This window comes from Penicillium chrysogenum (assembly GCF_028827035.1).
Source record: "Penicillium chrysogenum strain IBT 35668 chromosome Unknown utg000002l_segment0_segment0, whole genome shotgun sequence".
NCBI lineage: Eukaryota > Fungi > Ascomycota > Eurotiomycetes > Eurotiales > Aspergillaceae > Penicillium > Penicillium chrysogenum.
The window spans coordinates 4,193,614-4,206,898 of NW_026622750.1; the positions used below are offsets into that span (position 1 = coordinate 4,193,614).

A 13,285-nucleotide genomic window follows, 5' to 3' on the forward strand; every position below is an offset into this window, starting at 1 on the left:
CACCTCCACTACCGCAACAAGTCAACTCATACATAAACTTCGAGGAAGATAAAATAATTTCTCTGGACGCTTCATCACCATTTGTGGCACGACCACTCTCACACTGGCAGTCTCTAACCGTAAAGAAAGGCTTCTCGAGAAAGGAGAAAACGGTGCTACGTCAGTGTGGAGACGATTTGGACGATTTCAGATCCACAAGGCCCTGATCTATTTTTAGCTCGGTCAAGGTTCCCATAAAAGCCAGACCAAAGGCCTTCAGCTTGAAAGAGTATATTTGCCTAAAGTAGCATAGCCAAAGTGTGCTGCAAGCAAAAAAAGTATGCCCATATCATTCACTTACTATTTTTAGGCGCATACCAAGCAGGCTCGCTTCTTCTGATAGAACCCGTCCTGGGATAGACCACGGTTTTTCCCTCCTCAAAGCTTTCCCTCCTCAAAGCTTTCCCTCCTCAAAGCTTTCCCTCCTCAAAGCTATCCTAAGCAGGCTTGCTTCTTCTGATAGAACCGGTCCTGGGGCGGACCACGGGTTTTCCCTCCTCAAAGCTATCCCAAGCAGGCTTGCTTCTTCTGATAAGAGTCGTTCGGTTTTAACCCGGAGATAGGGCAGTGCTTGGCGTCCGCTTAACGCCCACGAGCTTCCTATTTAGAGTGATATGTCATTTGAAAGTTGTGCCGGAAGTTTATTTATATCTTGTGTCTCATCAAAGGCTCGAAGGCTCAAATGCGTTTATGTTCGTAGTCACTATTGTATTGGGCTCTTTTGTGCATTCTGCGGACCGCCTCTAGGAAGCTGCCCTGCTATGTAACAGTTTCTACATAGACTGCCCTGCTATGTAGCAGTTTCTATAAAGGCCTCCCTCCTATGTAGCAGTTTCTACATTGACTTTCCGAAATGTTTCTCCGGGGGATGTCATCTCCGGAGGCGCTAGAATTGTGCACGCAGGGTTGAAAGGCGGAGAAATTGTCGTAACCTACGGCAAGCCTGCCCTTGTAAAGTCCGCCAACTTGGCGACTCAGGTTCGTATACAACTTCCATGTACCGGGAAGGATCTAATCTCTAGTGCTTAAATATGCCAGGCAGCCAGCTGGGGTGCTCAGAACCCTATTCTAGCCACCTGCGCGGTCGTCGGCACTACTGGTGCTGTTGTTCTCGCTGCCCCTGGCCTCGCAACAGCCCCAATTATATCGAGTATGGGATTCACAGCAGGCGGCATCCAGGCGGGTATGTGCAACCTTGCAGGAGAAATAAAATGAGTCCTGTTTCCCGCGCCCCGAAGCTCGAATGACCCTTCTTTACGAAGTATAGGTTCTGCAGCCGCTGCCGCTCATGGTTGGATCGGAAATATTGCAGCTGGGAGCGCGATGTCCGTAGGGCAGAGTGCTGGTGCAGGAGGGAGTGGCCTTGTAATTGTCAACGGGGCTGCACAGTTGGGGGGTGCTGCGATGACTGTGGGAAGTGCTAGCGTAGCGTGGGTCAAAGCTAAACTATGAGCACACCATATATTGGGGATTTTACTATAATTGGAAATGGCCTCCGGGGCTCTTTTTTTGTGACCACAGTCTTCTTGGTCTCCCTGCGATTGCTACAAGAGGACCGCAACGCTCGAATCTGTTACGGCTGCATCCAAGTGGTTCTTAGCTTAGCCGTCGACTTTTTTGCAGGCTCTATCGCTAGCAGCGCTCACCGATCTCGATCTGCCTTTGGGCTTTTTGACAGGTTCCCATACTGTGCAGTCATGTACTATGGAGCTGTTGGTGAAGCCACGTTTGGATCTGTACTGATTATCATGACACTGGTACATATTTTTGCGGCGGGATGATAATATTTGAAGAATGACAAAATGAGGCGTGGAAGCCCGGAAAGGTAGTAGATGTGGCGGAGGGTGCTCACTACTTTGTTGCGAACGGATAACTGCATCTGTTGACATGGTTATTCTGCCAATGGAACACAAAAGCCGCTTCTAGAAATCGAATAGCCTCAGGAAAACCGACATTGCTTCTGTGTAAGCGTGTAACGTATTATAGATACCCCGCTGCTTCTCAAGCCTTGAAGAGTGTTACCCACGCAGAATATCTACATCTAGCTCCCTATGTGGCTTAAGTCGTCTCTGGCATAATTCCTTCAGCTGCATCGGATTTGTACAATGGACTGTGTCCCCTGATCGCCCACGCGGGACCAGCATGCTGCACCACCCTAGGACTATCCATCTGAAAGTTGGTATATTCCTTAGAGATGTGACCTATCAGTCAAATAACCATACAAGCTCCTCTATACCTTTAGACGGAGTCCAGGTCGGGGAATCAGACAACCTACTCGTAAACCATGTCTTTTTCACCAGGGATCTCTCCAATTGGTCACTAGGTCCTCCGTTCGCAGAAAGCTATTTGTGGCTGGTAGATATGACATGATAACAACCGATAGGGGTGATCTAACTGTTGGAGTATTGTTCTTTAATCTACATAAATTATTTGTCCGAATATCTGGGCCACCCTGGCCTCGGTCTCCTTGGTATGCCATATGATATTGCGATTATCAAACGATTTGAATAGCTTTGAACATGGTAAGCATTGCTTGTATTGACTCTGCTCATCTCAATATTACATATGTCAAATCTGTTCATAGAAGACCAGGTGGAGGGTTACAGGACTGTGGTAAGGTATTTGTAGGCTTGTAGCTCAAAAACGTCCTAGAGGAAACAAATTTCAACTGCATTCAAACCTATCTGTTGCCCCGTCCTTGGCAACAGGGGAGCGCCATCGTACGTCTCGGATGCCAGGATCAGTCTTTGCCAGCGTGGTCTAGTGGCCATCCTTCGGAAGTTAGCTGCCCACAGAATTCAGGGTTATAGACGGATGCTGTCTTATCCAGGGTAGCCACATAGCGATTGCGGCCCTTACGTTTCCCGTGCGTTGTATAGTGTGCTTTAAGGTTGTCCCGACGCAAGAAGCTGCGCTGACACCCAGGTACCCAGCAGATATGAGGCCTCTCCCCTGAATGGCTTGCCATGTGACGATTAAGGGTCTTTCGAAGTTTAAAATGACTCTTGCATCCCTGGACACCGCATTTGAACTGCCGTCGAGGGACGTTGGTCTCGGAACCCCCGAGGCTCAAATTGGACGGATCCTGTGAGCCATGTAGAAGATTGACAGGCTGCCCGAAGGCCTGGCAGGGTCTCGCAACAGTATTCTGGCTGTCGTGGCGCAGTGCCTCAAGCGGCCATAGGTAGGAAGAATTGATATTCGCTTGGTTTGGGAAAAGGCAAGTTTCAAAGAAACTCGGCGCATAGCCAAAATACTCAGGAGATGGCCCTAGCAGGAAGTGGTTGGATGGCACTGACGTAGGCAGATATCCGAGCCAACAGATTACAGGTCCTGATCCGCAATAGATGGAACCTGGATCAATCGAGCAACCTGTTTGTCCATGACAATGACCATCCCAACTGCCTTCGTGCTTTTGCACCGAGCGAGGCGACGCCTGAGAAATATCTTGGCCCCCACGGTTTTGATGAAATTCCATGCCAGGCCACTCGGCAGGGCCAGGAGCACCGTTGGCTTTTAGTTCGCCGCTTTCATGGAAGAGCATTTGTATGCCATTTGTGAATGCCAGATCATTATCAACACATATTTGCGAGGATGGTGGTGTGATTTGTTGTTCCGTCTGTGGATTCCCATCCATAAACAACTTATTTACGGACATCTTTTGCAGACAGCCGAAGGAAGTAACAAGCGGTAAAGTCCGACACAGCACTATAGATGTGTTGTCCGTGTGCCACGCCTAATTAGTCTGGGTGCAAGCATGGGATGCCGGGTAGAAGTATCCAAGGAGTTATGATCAGCTAGGCAATAATCGACTTGGTGGTAGCAAACTTTGACCTTTGGAATTCCCACAGAATCACGCTTTAATCTCAGAGGGCGAAAAGTGTGGACGACTTAAATGTCCCCCACCCCACGGACAACGTTGAATAACGGAACCTTGCTATATTCTGCGTTAGATTACACCTTGGATAGTTTCATTACAATGCTAGGGAGTTGATAGACGAAAAGCCCGTTGGGTAAACAATGATCAAACGCCTGCGAGATTTACTTCAACATGGCGTTATCGTTGACCGCAATCTCAAACAAGGCGTGATGAACGCCAGGGGCTTAACATTAATACGGACTCTCAACAACCGTTAATGACCCTTCCTTCAACTCCTGCATACCAAGGCTGGCTACCCAAGGATGGCGATTCAATACAACAATTATCACCAAAATAGAGATAGTGATGTCCAACAGCTCCGCTGGCTACTGAATATTGCTCGGCTAGCTAGTGATATTGATCTTTAGATCATTTTATGATCCAATATACGGACTGCCACGAAATTCAAACACGATGACAATATTGTAAGTCGGTGTACTATTTATAGTATCACTTATAGACTATATTAGACTATAGTATCGGTAAGACAGGTAAAGCTAGAACGCCGAGACCGAAACCAGCCGTACCAGTAATCGTCCGAGAATTGGGTGAGAGCGACTCGCCGTGCTGAAAGGCAATCTTCTAGGCGAAAGGCATACCTAACCATAACCAAGTCCACTGGATTATCTCTCTTCATCTGGCCAACATGCTCCTTGCAGCGTCAACTAGATGCTGGTCGCATAGAAGTTGCGAGTGATCATTACATGGCCATGTACGTGGAACTCCCACTGTGCAACGCAATAAGTACTGGCAAGTTTGCCACTTAATGAGCATACCAATTATTGTAATAACCATACGATGTCCGATCTGGTGCGCTCATTGACTCATGAGCGAAACATGAGGCCGCCACTACAAAGAAGCTGCCGCAGACTCTGGCTCGTTTGATAGCTTCCGTCTCTTTATTTGGGCGCGTTGTCGGTCAAAATAAGAAAGTAAAATTATTCCGACAATGCAGTAGAGCTCCTTAACAGGCTCTACCGAGATTGCTGTTGTGATCGGGATATACTCCTGCGCAACCACTGCTTGTTGACCTGCAGGCGAGGTTATGGGTACCATTATTTACCAATACACAGCTCCTAGAATTCTTTTTGGGGTTTCCAGGATCAGTGTATCAGTTCCCAGCACAATATTTGTGGATGGAATATATGCACGAGCTGGTTTTGATACGTCGAGAGGCAGAATGGATATAATTGTCGAGAACTTGCCGGCCCGCGAGCTGTGGTTTCTGCCAACAGGTCCTTCTTGGCGCTCCACAAGGCTCCATTCAGCTGATCCTGTTGCCTGTATTTCTTTCGTCGCCGCTGTTAGGCATGTGTGCTTTTATCTACCGGCAATCGGGTTCGAGCAAAGACATATCTATAATCTAGAATGAAGCATGCGGCGGATAACATATCTAGGTGCATTGATATCTAGCACTTGCAGATATGAAACGGTTGTGTAGTGCTCCGAGGGATTTAAAGATCAGAATTTAACTCATTTTGTTGCTAAGCTTGCTCCAAAGCTCCACATCTCGGCTAGGCTCTCTATTGCTAGTCCGAATGCCGCGTGACTAGTCACGTGTGGTCACGTGGAACTGGCCGTCGCTTGGTTGATTTCCCATCTCCGTCACATCTCCGCTATAAACTGTGATCACCTACGCTGAATAGAATCTGCTCATGCGGGTTGGCGAAGAAGTGTAGAGGCAGAAGGGTCTCGTGATACTGTAAATGAGCCCCTGCTAGTCTGGCCGAGCGACGGGGGCCGTTCTGCACACTCTGCTCGACAGACATCCCTTGGGATCCCACTAACCGCGCGCGCGACTCACTCTGGTGAGAGTCGTTTGGTGTTGGATTCCTGATAATGGCAAGCTCTCTATCAGGAAACGATTCGCTTCCGAGTGGACAGAATGGGACTAGAAATGGCTTGCGAAATAAAATCAATAGTGATGCGACTAATTGCTGTTGTGATATGAGGCTGGTGCAGATCAGGAAGCAAGCCGCTTCATCGGAATTAGCTCCGAAATGTCTATACAGACAACCAAGTTGATTGTAAATCAACTTGGCTCCGTGTTGTATATATAACCTCATCTTTCCCTCTAGAATAAAACACAATTTCATACCTCTGAACTACAACAATTGCGTCTAAGTATATATTTGACAACAAAAGATGCTGAACCTACAAAACCACTCACAATATAATGCCTACCAGTCGCATCAGTAAGTTTATAATAAACACGACATATTAGTTATACTATATAATAGGATTCACCTTTATTATGTTCAATTATCTGCTATACTAGTGGTTATTGGGGGTAGGTGACAAGTGATAGATTTCCAAAAGTTGAACCCTATTCAGGAAACTTACATAATCTGAGGGTGGCATGGACCGACGGCAAGGTCTAGACGTTGACCACCTTTTTCACCGCCCGACCATTCACCATCAACACTCACCATCAACACTCACCATCAACACTCACCATCAACACTCACCATCAACACTCACCATCAACACTCACCATCAACACTCACCATCAACACTCACCATCAAAACTCACCATCAACACTCACATCAGCACACATCAACACTCATATTGTTGAAATATCCCGGTTGCTGAGATAATAATGAGGCTGGGATCACGTGCATACATATATACCTATTCACCATCCTACTTGTATCTTAGACAACATGCAACAATAACACACAATCAACTCCCATTCATAATATGAACACTGAGGCATCACTTATCAATCAACAATGGTGAGTGTTGATGGTGAGTGTTGATGGTGAGCGTTGATGGTGAGTGTTGATGTGAGTGTTGATGCTAGAGCACGATGTCACCGTAACGCCATTCGGAGGCTCCATCCATTCGTGACCGACTTTAGCTTTCGACAGTTCCCACACCTAGCTTCTTCTCTAATTATTGACTAGCTTCCCAATGACAAGCTAGCGAGCTTCAATCTTAATTTCCTACTGTGCATACACCCTAGGTTTTTTTTTTCTCGCAAACTTGAGCCGTTCCTGCTCAATCTCCTGCTCCTTGCGAACTTTAATCAACGAAAACGCTCTTGTCAGTCGTTTTTCTTTTTTCAACCCAACAACCTCTTCCAAATGACACCACCGGACAAGTCGTCTACTGAGAGCCGCATGCACACCCTGCTTGCGGACTTCAAAAATCAACTGAGGCTTCCGACAGAGCCAGAGTCTCTGTGGAGCCCACAGTCTCGTCTCAGAAGATACGTTGCTCGATACTCAAGAACCGTGAGCGTACTTCTCCCCGCCGAGATAGACTTGAGGATAGACCACTCAAAAGAGTGCGATTTGAGCCAGCTTCAGGAGGCCCGTTGAAGAAATCCGTGCCATTTTCGCCGGAAAAGTCCATAGCTAGCTGGTCAGTTTCCTTTATCGTTGCCGCCCCAACATCAGCACCCCTGTCCTCTTGCTAATTTATTACGCAGGCCGAGCCGGCGAAAAAGGTGTGTTACGTAGCAATCATGAAGGCTCACTTCGAACGCGACAGCTTGTTAGCGGTAGGACTGATACGTACAAACAATAGGTCACTTCGCGGAAAAGTTAAGCCAGACGAACGGCAAGGTCGTCGCAACGGAGGAAATCCCCCTCAAAGTATGAAGAACAAAGATCATATTGAGGCCCTCGGAACAGAAGTCAAGAGCCTCAAAATGGAATTGGAATCGATGCGATCCTGCAGATTGGATGCTCGCAGCAGCGAACATGACAGATAGTTCGACCATGATCACAGAGATATCTGTAAGGTCCTACCCGAAGTGGATACGTCCAGTTACCGTCTTTCAATGCTGTTATTTCTCATGAATCTATAGTCTCTTGAACGGCCCAATCATTTGATTTGCTAGCCCAATTCATCAAGTTCAATATATTGCTGCCGTGCCGAATACCCAACGGCAGCAGGGTCGACTTGAGTACTCACGAGAGCATGATGTGGGTTGCAGTCAACAGGAGCGCCCTTCCTGTGCTAAGATACCCTCGAAAGTGATATTTCTTCGTTGAGACTTTGATACTCATGGCTCTGAGCATACGCTGGGATAGGATTGGGGCGTCATTTGTCACCAGCTGTAGTTGGCCGTGTGGTATATGAGACAATTGAGTGAAATGTATGTGTATTGCTGTCGCAATTGCCCACAGATGTGGAATTTTTTGTATAACCATCGGCTTCCGACAACTTCAGCGCTATTCATTTGACTCGTGAGGAGATAGAACAGCGGTTCAACTCCCTCGGTAGATTTGGTTGTTCAATCAATATTTCGGTAAATGAACATCATGACTAGGCGTGAGAGTCGAGCCAGTGCATTCTACTCCGAAAACGGCGCTCAGTAGAGTCTCGTTTCTTCCCCCAATCATCTTACCCCCGGCTTCCTGTCTGGTCTTTGTTCCGGGACACAGCAGAGGCGAGTAGCGCTTAATTACAAAATTTGCGTCGTAATCTATACCACTTAATTTGCCCAGACACACGAAAACTTATTTATCAAACTCCAGTCCGATTAATATTTCAGTTGCTCTCCCATCCAAGAGACCCATCGTCTTCTCAATTTTTCCAGGATGACAAGTCCAAGGCGTCAAAGTCGGCGCCAGCGACAAGGAAGATTCCATGTACAGGCGCCAAAGCTGCCGAAAGACCAAGCTTGGACAGCCAAGGATATCCCGCGCGGCGGCCAATCGTGTGATGTGCAACCGCATCCAATTGCATCGATGCAGTGGAACCAGAATGATATAACGAACAACAAACAAAGCCGGCCTGAGACTAGCACTGCTTCTTTTACAGTAAGTCAGTAGGTGACCGGAGACACTTCGACCAGGCTAGCTCAGCCTGTGAATAAGCGATAAGAACTCTCGATCAGTTCCTCCGGTTTGACAGTTGCTACTAACGCGCTGCCCTCAGATTGGTAAAATAATTGATTGAATATTACCGGGGAAAGACCAATACCATCTTCAGTAAGTCCAAGCTACGAAATGTAGGAGCGCGCCGACTAATCTACGGGCTCGAACAACAGTCCTACACGGTCTATACTCACTTCTCGGAGTTCCAATGACAAGCATCCCTTCCGCGCATAAAATCTTATTCTCCAAGACATACAGCGACATCTCGAACTCGATGCATTTCGATTCGTTCACAAATGGCTCTTGGAGGAGTCTCTCATGGTTGGGTGGACATGCCCAGAGTAACTAGAGCTAAACAGGCTTTTCAGATTCTTGGTGGTACATCGGGACAAGATACGGTGTAGCTCTTGTCGTCAAGCCGCTACTACCATACGAAAGTGGCAAAGATTGTTTTCCGGCATCCGCCACGCTGCTGTCCACCGTCTTTCACAGGATCGTGAATCTCTCCTCCGCATGACCCGCGTCGCCATTGAATTCTCTCTCTGTATCGGTGGACTTTCGAGCGCACAAAAGCTTCGGCGTCTATTGAAGTTCCTGGAAGATAGACCCCCAAAGTCAGAGCGCCGTCGAACACAGTCAAGACGAAACTTCAAGCACCAAGCTTCTTTGCCAAGACTGCGGCTCGAAGGTCTGTACCGGCAAACAGAGCGTACAATTTAGCAGTATTTCATCGGCTGGAGCCCTACATTGCGAGGTTGAAGGAACGGTGGCCAACTAATATGATATACTAATTCTGGTACATATTACTATGATAAAGGCTGTGATAGCAATGAAGTCTCAGCGTGAAAATTTGGTGATGCCGAGGGGGTGGAGGCATCATTTGTCGCCTTTGAGGGTGACAACGAGGCTGGTTTGGGGGTGTCGGATCAAAAATGTTTCGTTCGCGAGTGGCGGAGACAGATATAGGCTGGCAGACTGGCTATCGTGATCTTCATGAGAGAAAGTCGTGTGGGTCGGGGTAAAGCAGTGTCCAGTATTTGAATCTGACGTATCATGAATTTGGATCAAGAATGTGTGATGAAGTTGATATAAATAGATGGTGGACAGTGGATCTTGTCGACGATGGATGAATCGGTAAGGTCTCGTACGTAGCAATGGATTATCACCAAACAGCTGTCCTTTCTAAGTACATCCGTCCGCCTGTTACATACATACTCAGTCTCAGGGGCTTGCTTCTTAGTAAGTTCCTCTTCTGTAGATGCTCTCCGAAACGGGCTCTAGTGGTAATCAACCACTGACAGCTGAGCTTACCGATAGTTCCTGTTATGGGGTCTAGCCTGATTCAACACTTTTCCCCCTTGTAGGCCAAACGAAGGGTTGGGTGGGCCGAGTCAAGACACAAAGAAACTAAGTGAACATCAAAGTGAATAAGGCTAGTGAAATCTTCGGGAAGCGACAGAGGCTCAGGTGAATGGACTCGCGCTCCGCCTGCATGGCTACCGGGACACTGTGGTACATTAATACAGGAACCGACGCAGCAAATTGGCTAACTAGGTACGCCGCATGCGTAGGCAGAACACAGCCCCTTTTGCCTTGTACTCATGAGGGAAACAGGCAGTGGTCTGAAACAAGATTGTTACCCAGTGTAAGCAAGCACGGATTTCCGCCATCAAAGGTAGTCATCCGCAAAGAGTTGACAACACACTGCCGGCCACCTATATGTGAAGGTTATACATTATCGTACAAACTAATCGTACAAACAAAAGTCAAAAGAAAGTCGTTGCGGATGTCGGGTCCGATGCAGGGAAAACCACTTAGACCGCGGCTTGGCTCCGTTCCCTCGAGCTCAAGTCACGTTTCATTTCCCCGTTGGTAGCATAGCCGCCGTGCCAAAGAGCCTGTTTGACAGTGATGGAGCTGGGGAGATTCTTGAGATCAGGCCTGAGGCATTTCATTCTTGCGGCACGCCACCGACGCGCGTGTCGTCCTACCCGGGCCTTGCGGGGTTTAACTAGCTTCGTGTCGCTAGAATATTCATCGGAAATGACTTCCGGCTCGGCCCCCGCGTCTTTGGACTTTCTTGCATTATTGATGGTTCTTTGCACTGAGGTTACGGGAGTGCGTATAAGCGGTGGCCCGACGGGTAGCGATGGGGGAGCGGAATGCACTCCACTAACATGATAAGGTCCTAACGGCGGTGGGGGGAGGCACTCTGTGCCCAGCGAATCTCTTTTCTGCCATGAAGACCCGGCGAAGTTGATTGCGCTGTTCAGTATATTTTTCGAAGTTCGCTGCAATGATCGGCCCCAGAATGCTCTTGCTCGGGCCTCGGACGAGTGCGAGGTGTTCCATACGATTCTTCAGGGTGGTATGCGCCCTAGCGAAGGTGCCAAGAATCAGGTCGATCGCCCTTGCACCGCCAGAGATATCGTTGTCCGCATTGTTTGGATCTTCAATAGTGAGACGATCGGGGTTCCCAAATGATTTCTGTTGTGGTACATGAGTCAGCTAGTGCACAATTGTACCGTTTCAACCCATCCCACCTTGCTGAAATATCCCGGAGGATCCAAACATATTGCTACCTGGTTGTATTGAAACTTATTTCCGTAGAAATTGAAGAACTCCATGAGAATGCTGCCAGCGTTGAGCTGCATATGTCCCTTGGGCAGATGCTGGAGTAGACTTGTGACCAAGCAAGTGACGGAGAAGCCTCCCAGTCCACCAGTCCGGACTTCATTGAGGCCACGGATCAGCAAAAACTGCTTGACAACTAACAGAATAGCGGGCATTATGGGGAACTGCTCTTTCCATGTTTGGAACGTCTCGTTGGCGAACAACCCACTGTTGTTGTCAAAGGACAGATCAACACGCAGCCCAGTCACTCGGTCCACGAACTTCAGGATCGGTACCCGAGCATGGGCAACGCACTCGATCGAATCAGGAACAGCAATATTGGTACTTTCCAGGAAGTCCGAAACTGCATAAATTTTTCCTTTCCTCTCACCAAATGAACACATTCCTGTGCGTCTGAATTTGTCGGACAGTAGCACCAGATCAATATCCGCGATAGGCAGATAGATACCAGAGGCGAAAGAGCCAAAGGTATGGATTTCAATGCCACCATATCGAGGTTGGAATGCAGTACTCAATCGTTCGACGAGATCTCTGCGGACAATGTTCTCAAATTCCTGTGGTTTGGCCCAGTCATAAAAGCTGAGAATTTCGCGATCTAATCTACTGCGGGTTTAGAAAAGAATAGCGATCAGAAGGACAGGGGAAATACTGACTGAAATTCTATTTGCAAGGAAGACGGAGTAGACTCAAGCCAAGGCGTACCCGTCTGTTGAGACGGTGGTCTCCACTCCTTGATAATTGAACCGTCGCAGTTGTACTTGCTTGCAGGCTTCTTGGTCTTCTTAATATGGCGTTTGATCGCACCCCTCCGGATTCGTTTTCGACTCGGATCGGCAGAATACACATTTTCCTCGCTTGTTGGCCCTTTGGCGGTCTTCTCGGGAGCGTTGCTCTGATGCTCTGATTCTGGATTCATGCCGAGGGAAATGAAATCTAAGTTCTCCCCAAGTTCACCTGTCTCATCTGCCTTCGCCGTATCGTCAAGACTTGCTTTGCGAATCAGCTTGACAACATCGAGCCTTTGATTCGTTTGTCTGCTTGGTAGGAGTATCGCAGAGTAAGGGTCCGGGTTGGACCAGCAAGAGCGCTCCCTGGAAGATCACAAAACCCACTTAATTCTTGTCAGCTCGAGGTAATATCTTTGGTTCCAATTTTCAAATGGATTCGGTTAGGTGGGTGGTCGAAGGCAGAGTGATTCGTAGAGTAGAATCTGAGGCACATGATTTATCTTCGAACCACTCCCTAGTCATGTTTGACGAGAAGCAAAGGTTTTCCGAGTCAGCCCAAGACTGGCAGATTCAAGTCATGAGGACAATCTTTTTTCACACAGACCATGGAATCGCGAGTGGGACCGTCGATCAGCAGCCGAATCCGAATCAATTCTCAATTGAGTTTCGAAAAACCATGGAAAGGCTCTCGGTGAGAGAATGCGGTTGTTAGAAGGATCCAAGCTTGAACTTAATCGAAAGCTTATCTATAGGCTTCTGCTCCACTTGCTTGTTGGATTCGCGTGATTGAATCTGTCCCAGAGTCCGAGAATTCAGAGGGAGAATCGGGTACTCTCTCCAAGATCTCACGCAGGCGAAGTATAGTATATTGTAGAAGGAAACAACATTATTCGTAAATATTCTCGGTCGCTAGAGTAATGGTCAAGATGCACTGGGTGCTTGAAATAAACTTTGTGGGTTGGCCGGGACCAGTCGGTTTCTCGGCCCCTAATGCACAAAGTGGAGACTTTGTTTAGATCTACGATCTTGTCCTTACACAATTGACATTGATTTCAAAAACTATCTGCTAGAATTGGCAGACTGGCCATCGAGTTGGAGCAGATAGGGAGAGGATGGGTCGGGCTCAAAGAGAGTA

The 13,285-nt window shown here is 47.8% G+C and overlaps 4 protein-coding genes across 4 annotated transcripts; 2 read left to right on the forward strand and 2 right to left on the reverse strand.

Annotated features, from left to right (window-relative positions):
• Positions 1-1,191: 1,191 nt before the first annotated feature.
• On the forward strand, positions 1,192-1,491 carry N7489_004899 (uncharacterized protein; the record flags this gene model as incomplete). Its single annotated transcript, XM_056710651.1, has 2 exons — positions 1,192-1,222; positions 1,307-1,491. The coding sequence occupies 2 exons, from the start codon at positions 1,192-1,194 to the stop codon at positions 1,489-1,491; spliced, it is 216 nt and encodes a 71-aa protein (XP_056569072.1).
• A 1,288-nt stretch (positions 1,492-2,779) lies between these two features.
• Positions 2,780-3,697, reverse strand: N7489_004900 (uncharacterized protein; the record flags this gene model as incomplete). Its single annotated transcript, XM_056710652.1, has 1 exon — positions 2,780-3,697. The coding sequence occupies one exon, from the start codon at positions 3,695-3,697 to the stop codon at positions 2,780-2,782; it is 918 nt and encodes a 305-aa protein (XP_056569073.1).
• Positions 3,698-7,045: 3,348 nt separating this feature from the next.
• On the forward strand, positions 7,046-7,282 carry N7489_004901 (uncharacterized protein; the record flags this gene model as incomplete). Its single annotated transcript, XM_056710653.1, has 1 exon — positions 7,046-7,282. The coding sequence occupies one exon, from the start codon at positions 7,046-7,048 to the stop codon at positions 7,280-7,282; it is 237 nt and encodes a 78-aa protein (XP_056569074.1).
• Positions 7,283-10,602: 3,320 nt separating this feature from the next.
• On the reverse strand, positions 10,603-12,455 carry N7489_004902 (uncharacterized protein; the record flags this gene model as incomplete). The annotated part of the gene is given in 4 exon segments (XM_056710654.1): positions 10,603-10,955; positions 10,966-11,275; positions 11,332-12,022; positions 12,076-12,455. Coding segments are annotated over 4 exon segments (1,734 nt in total), but the record flags the coding sequence as incomplete, so codon positions are not given.
• Between the last annotated feature and the right edge of the window lie 830 nt (positions 12,456-13,285).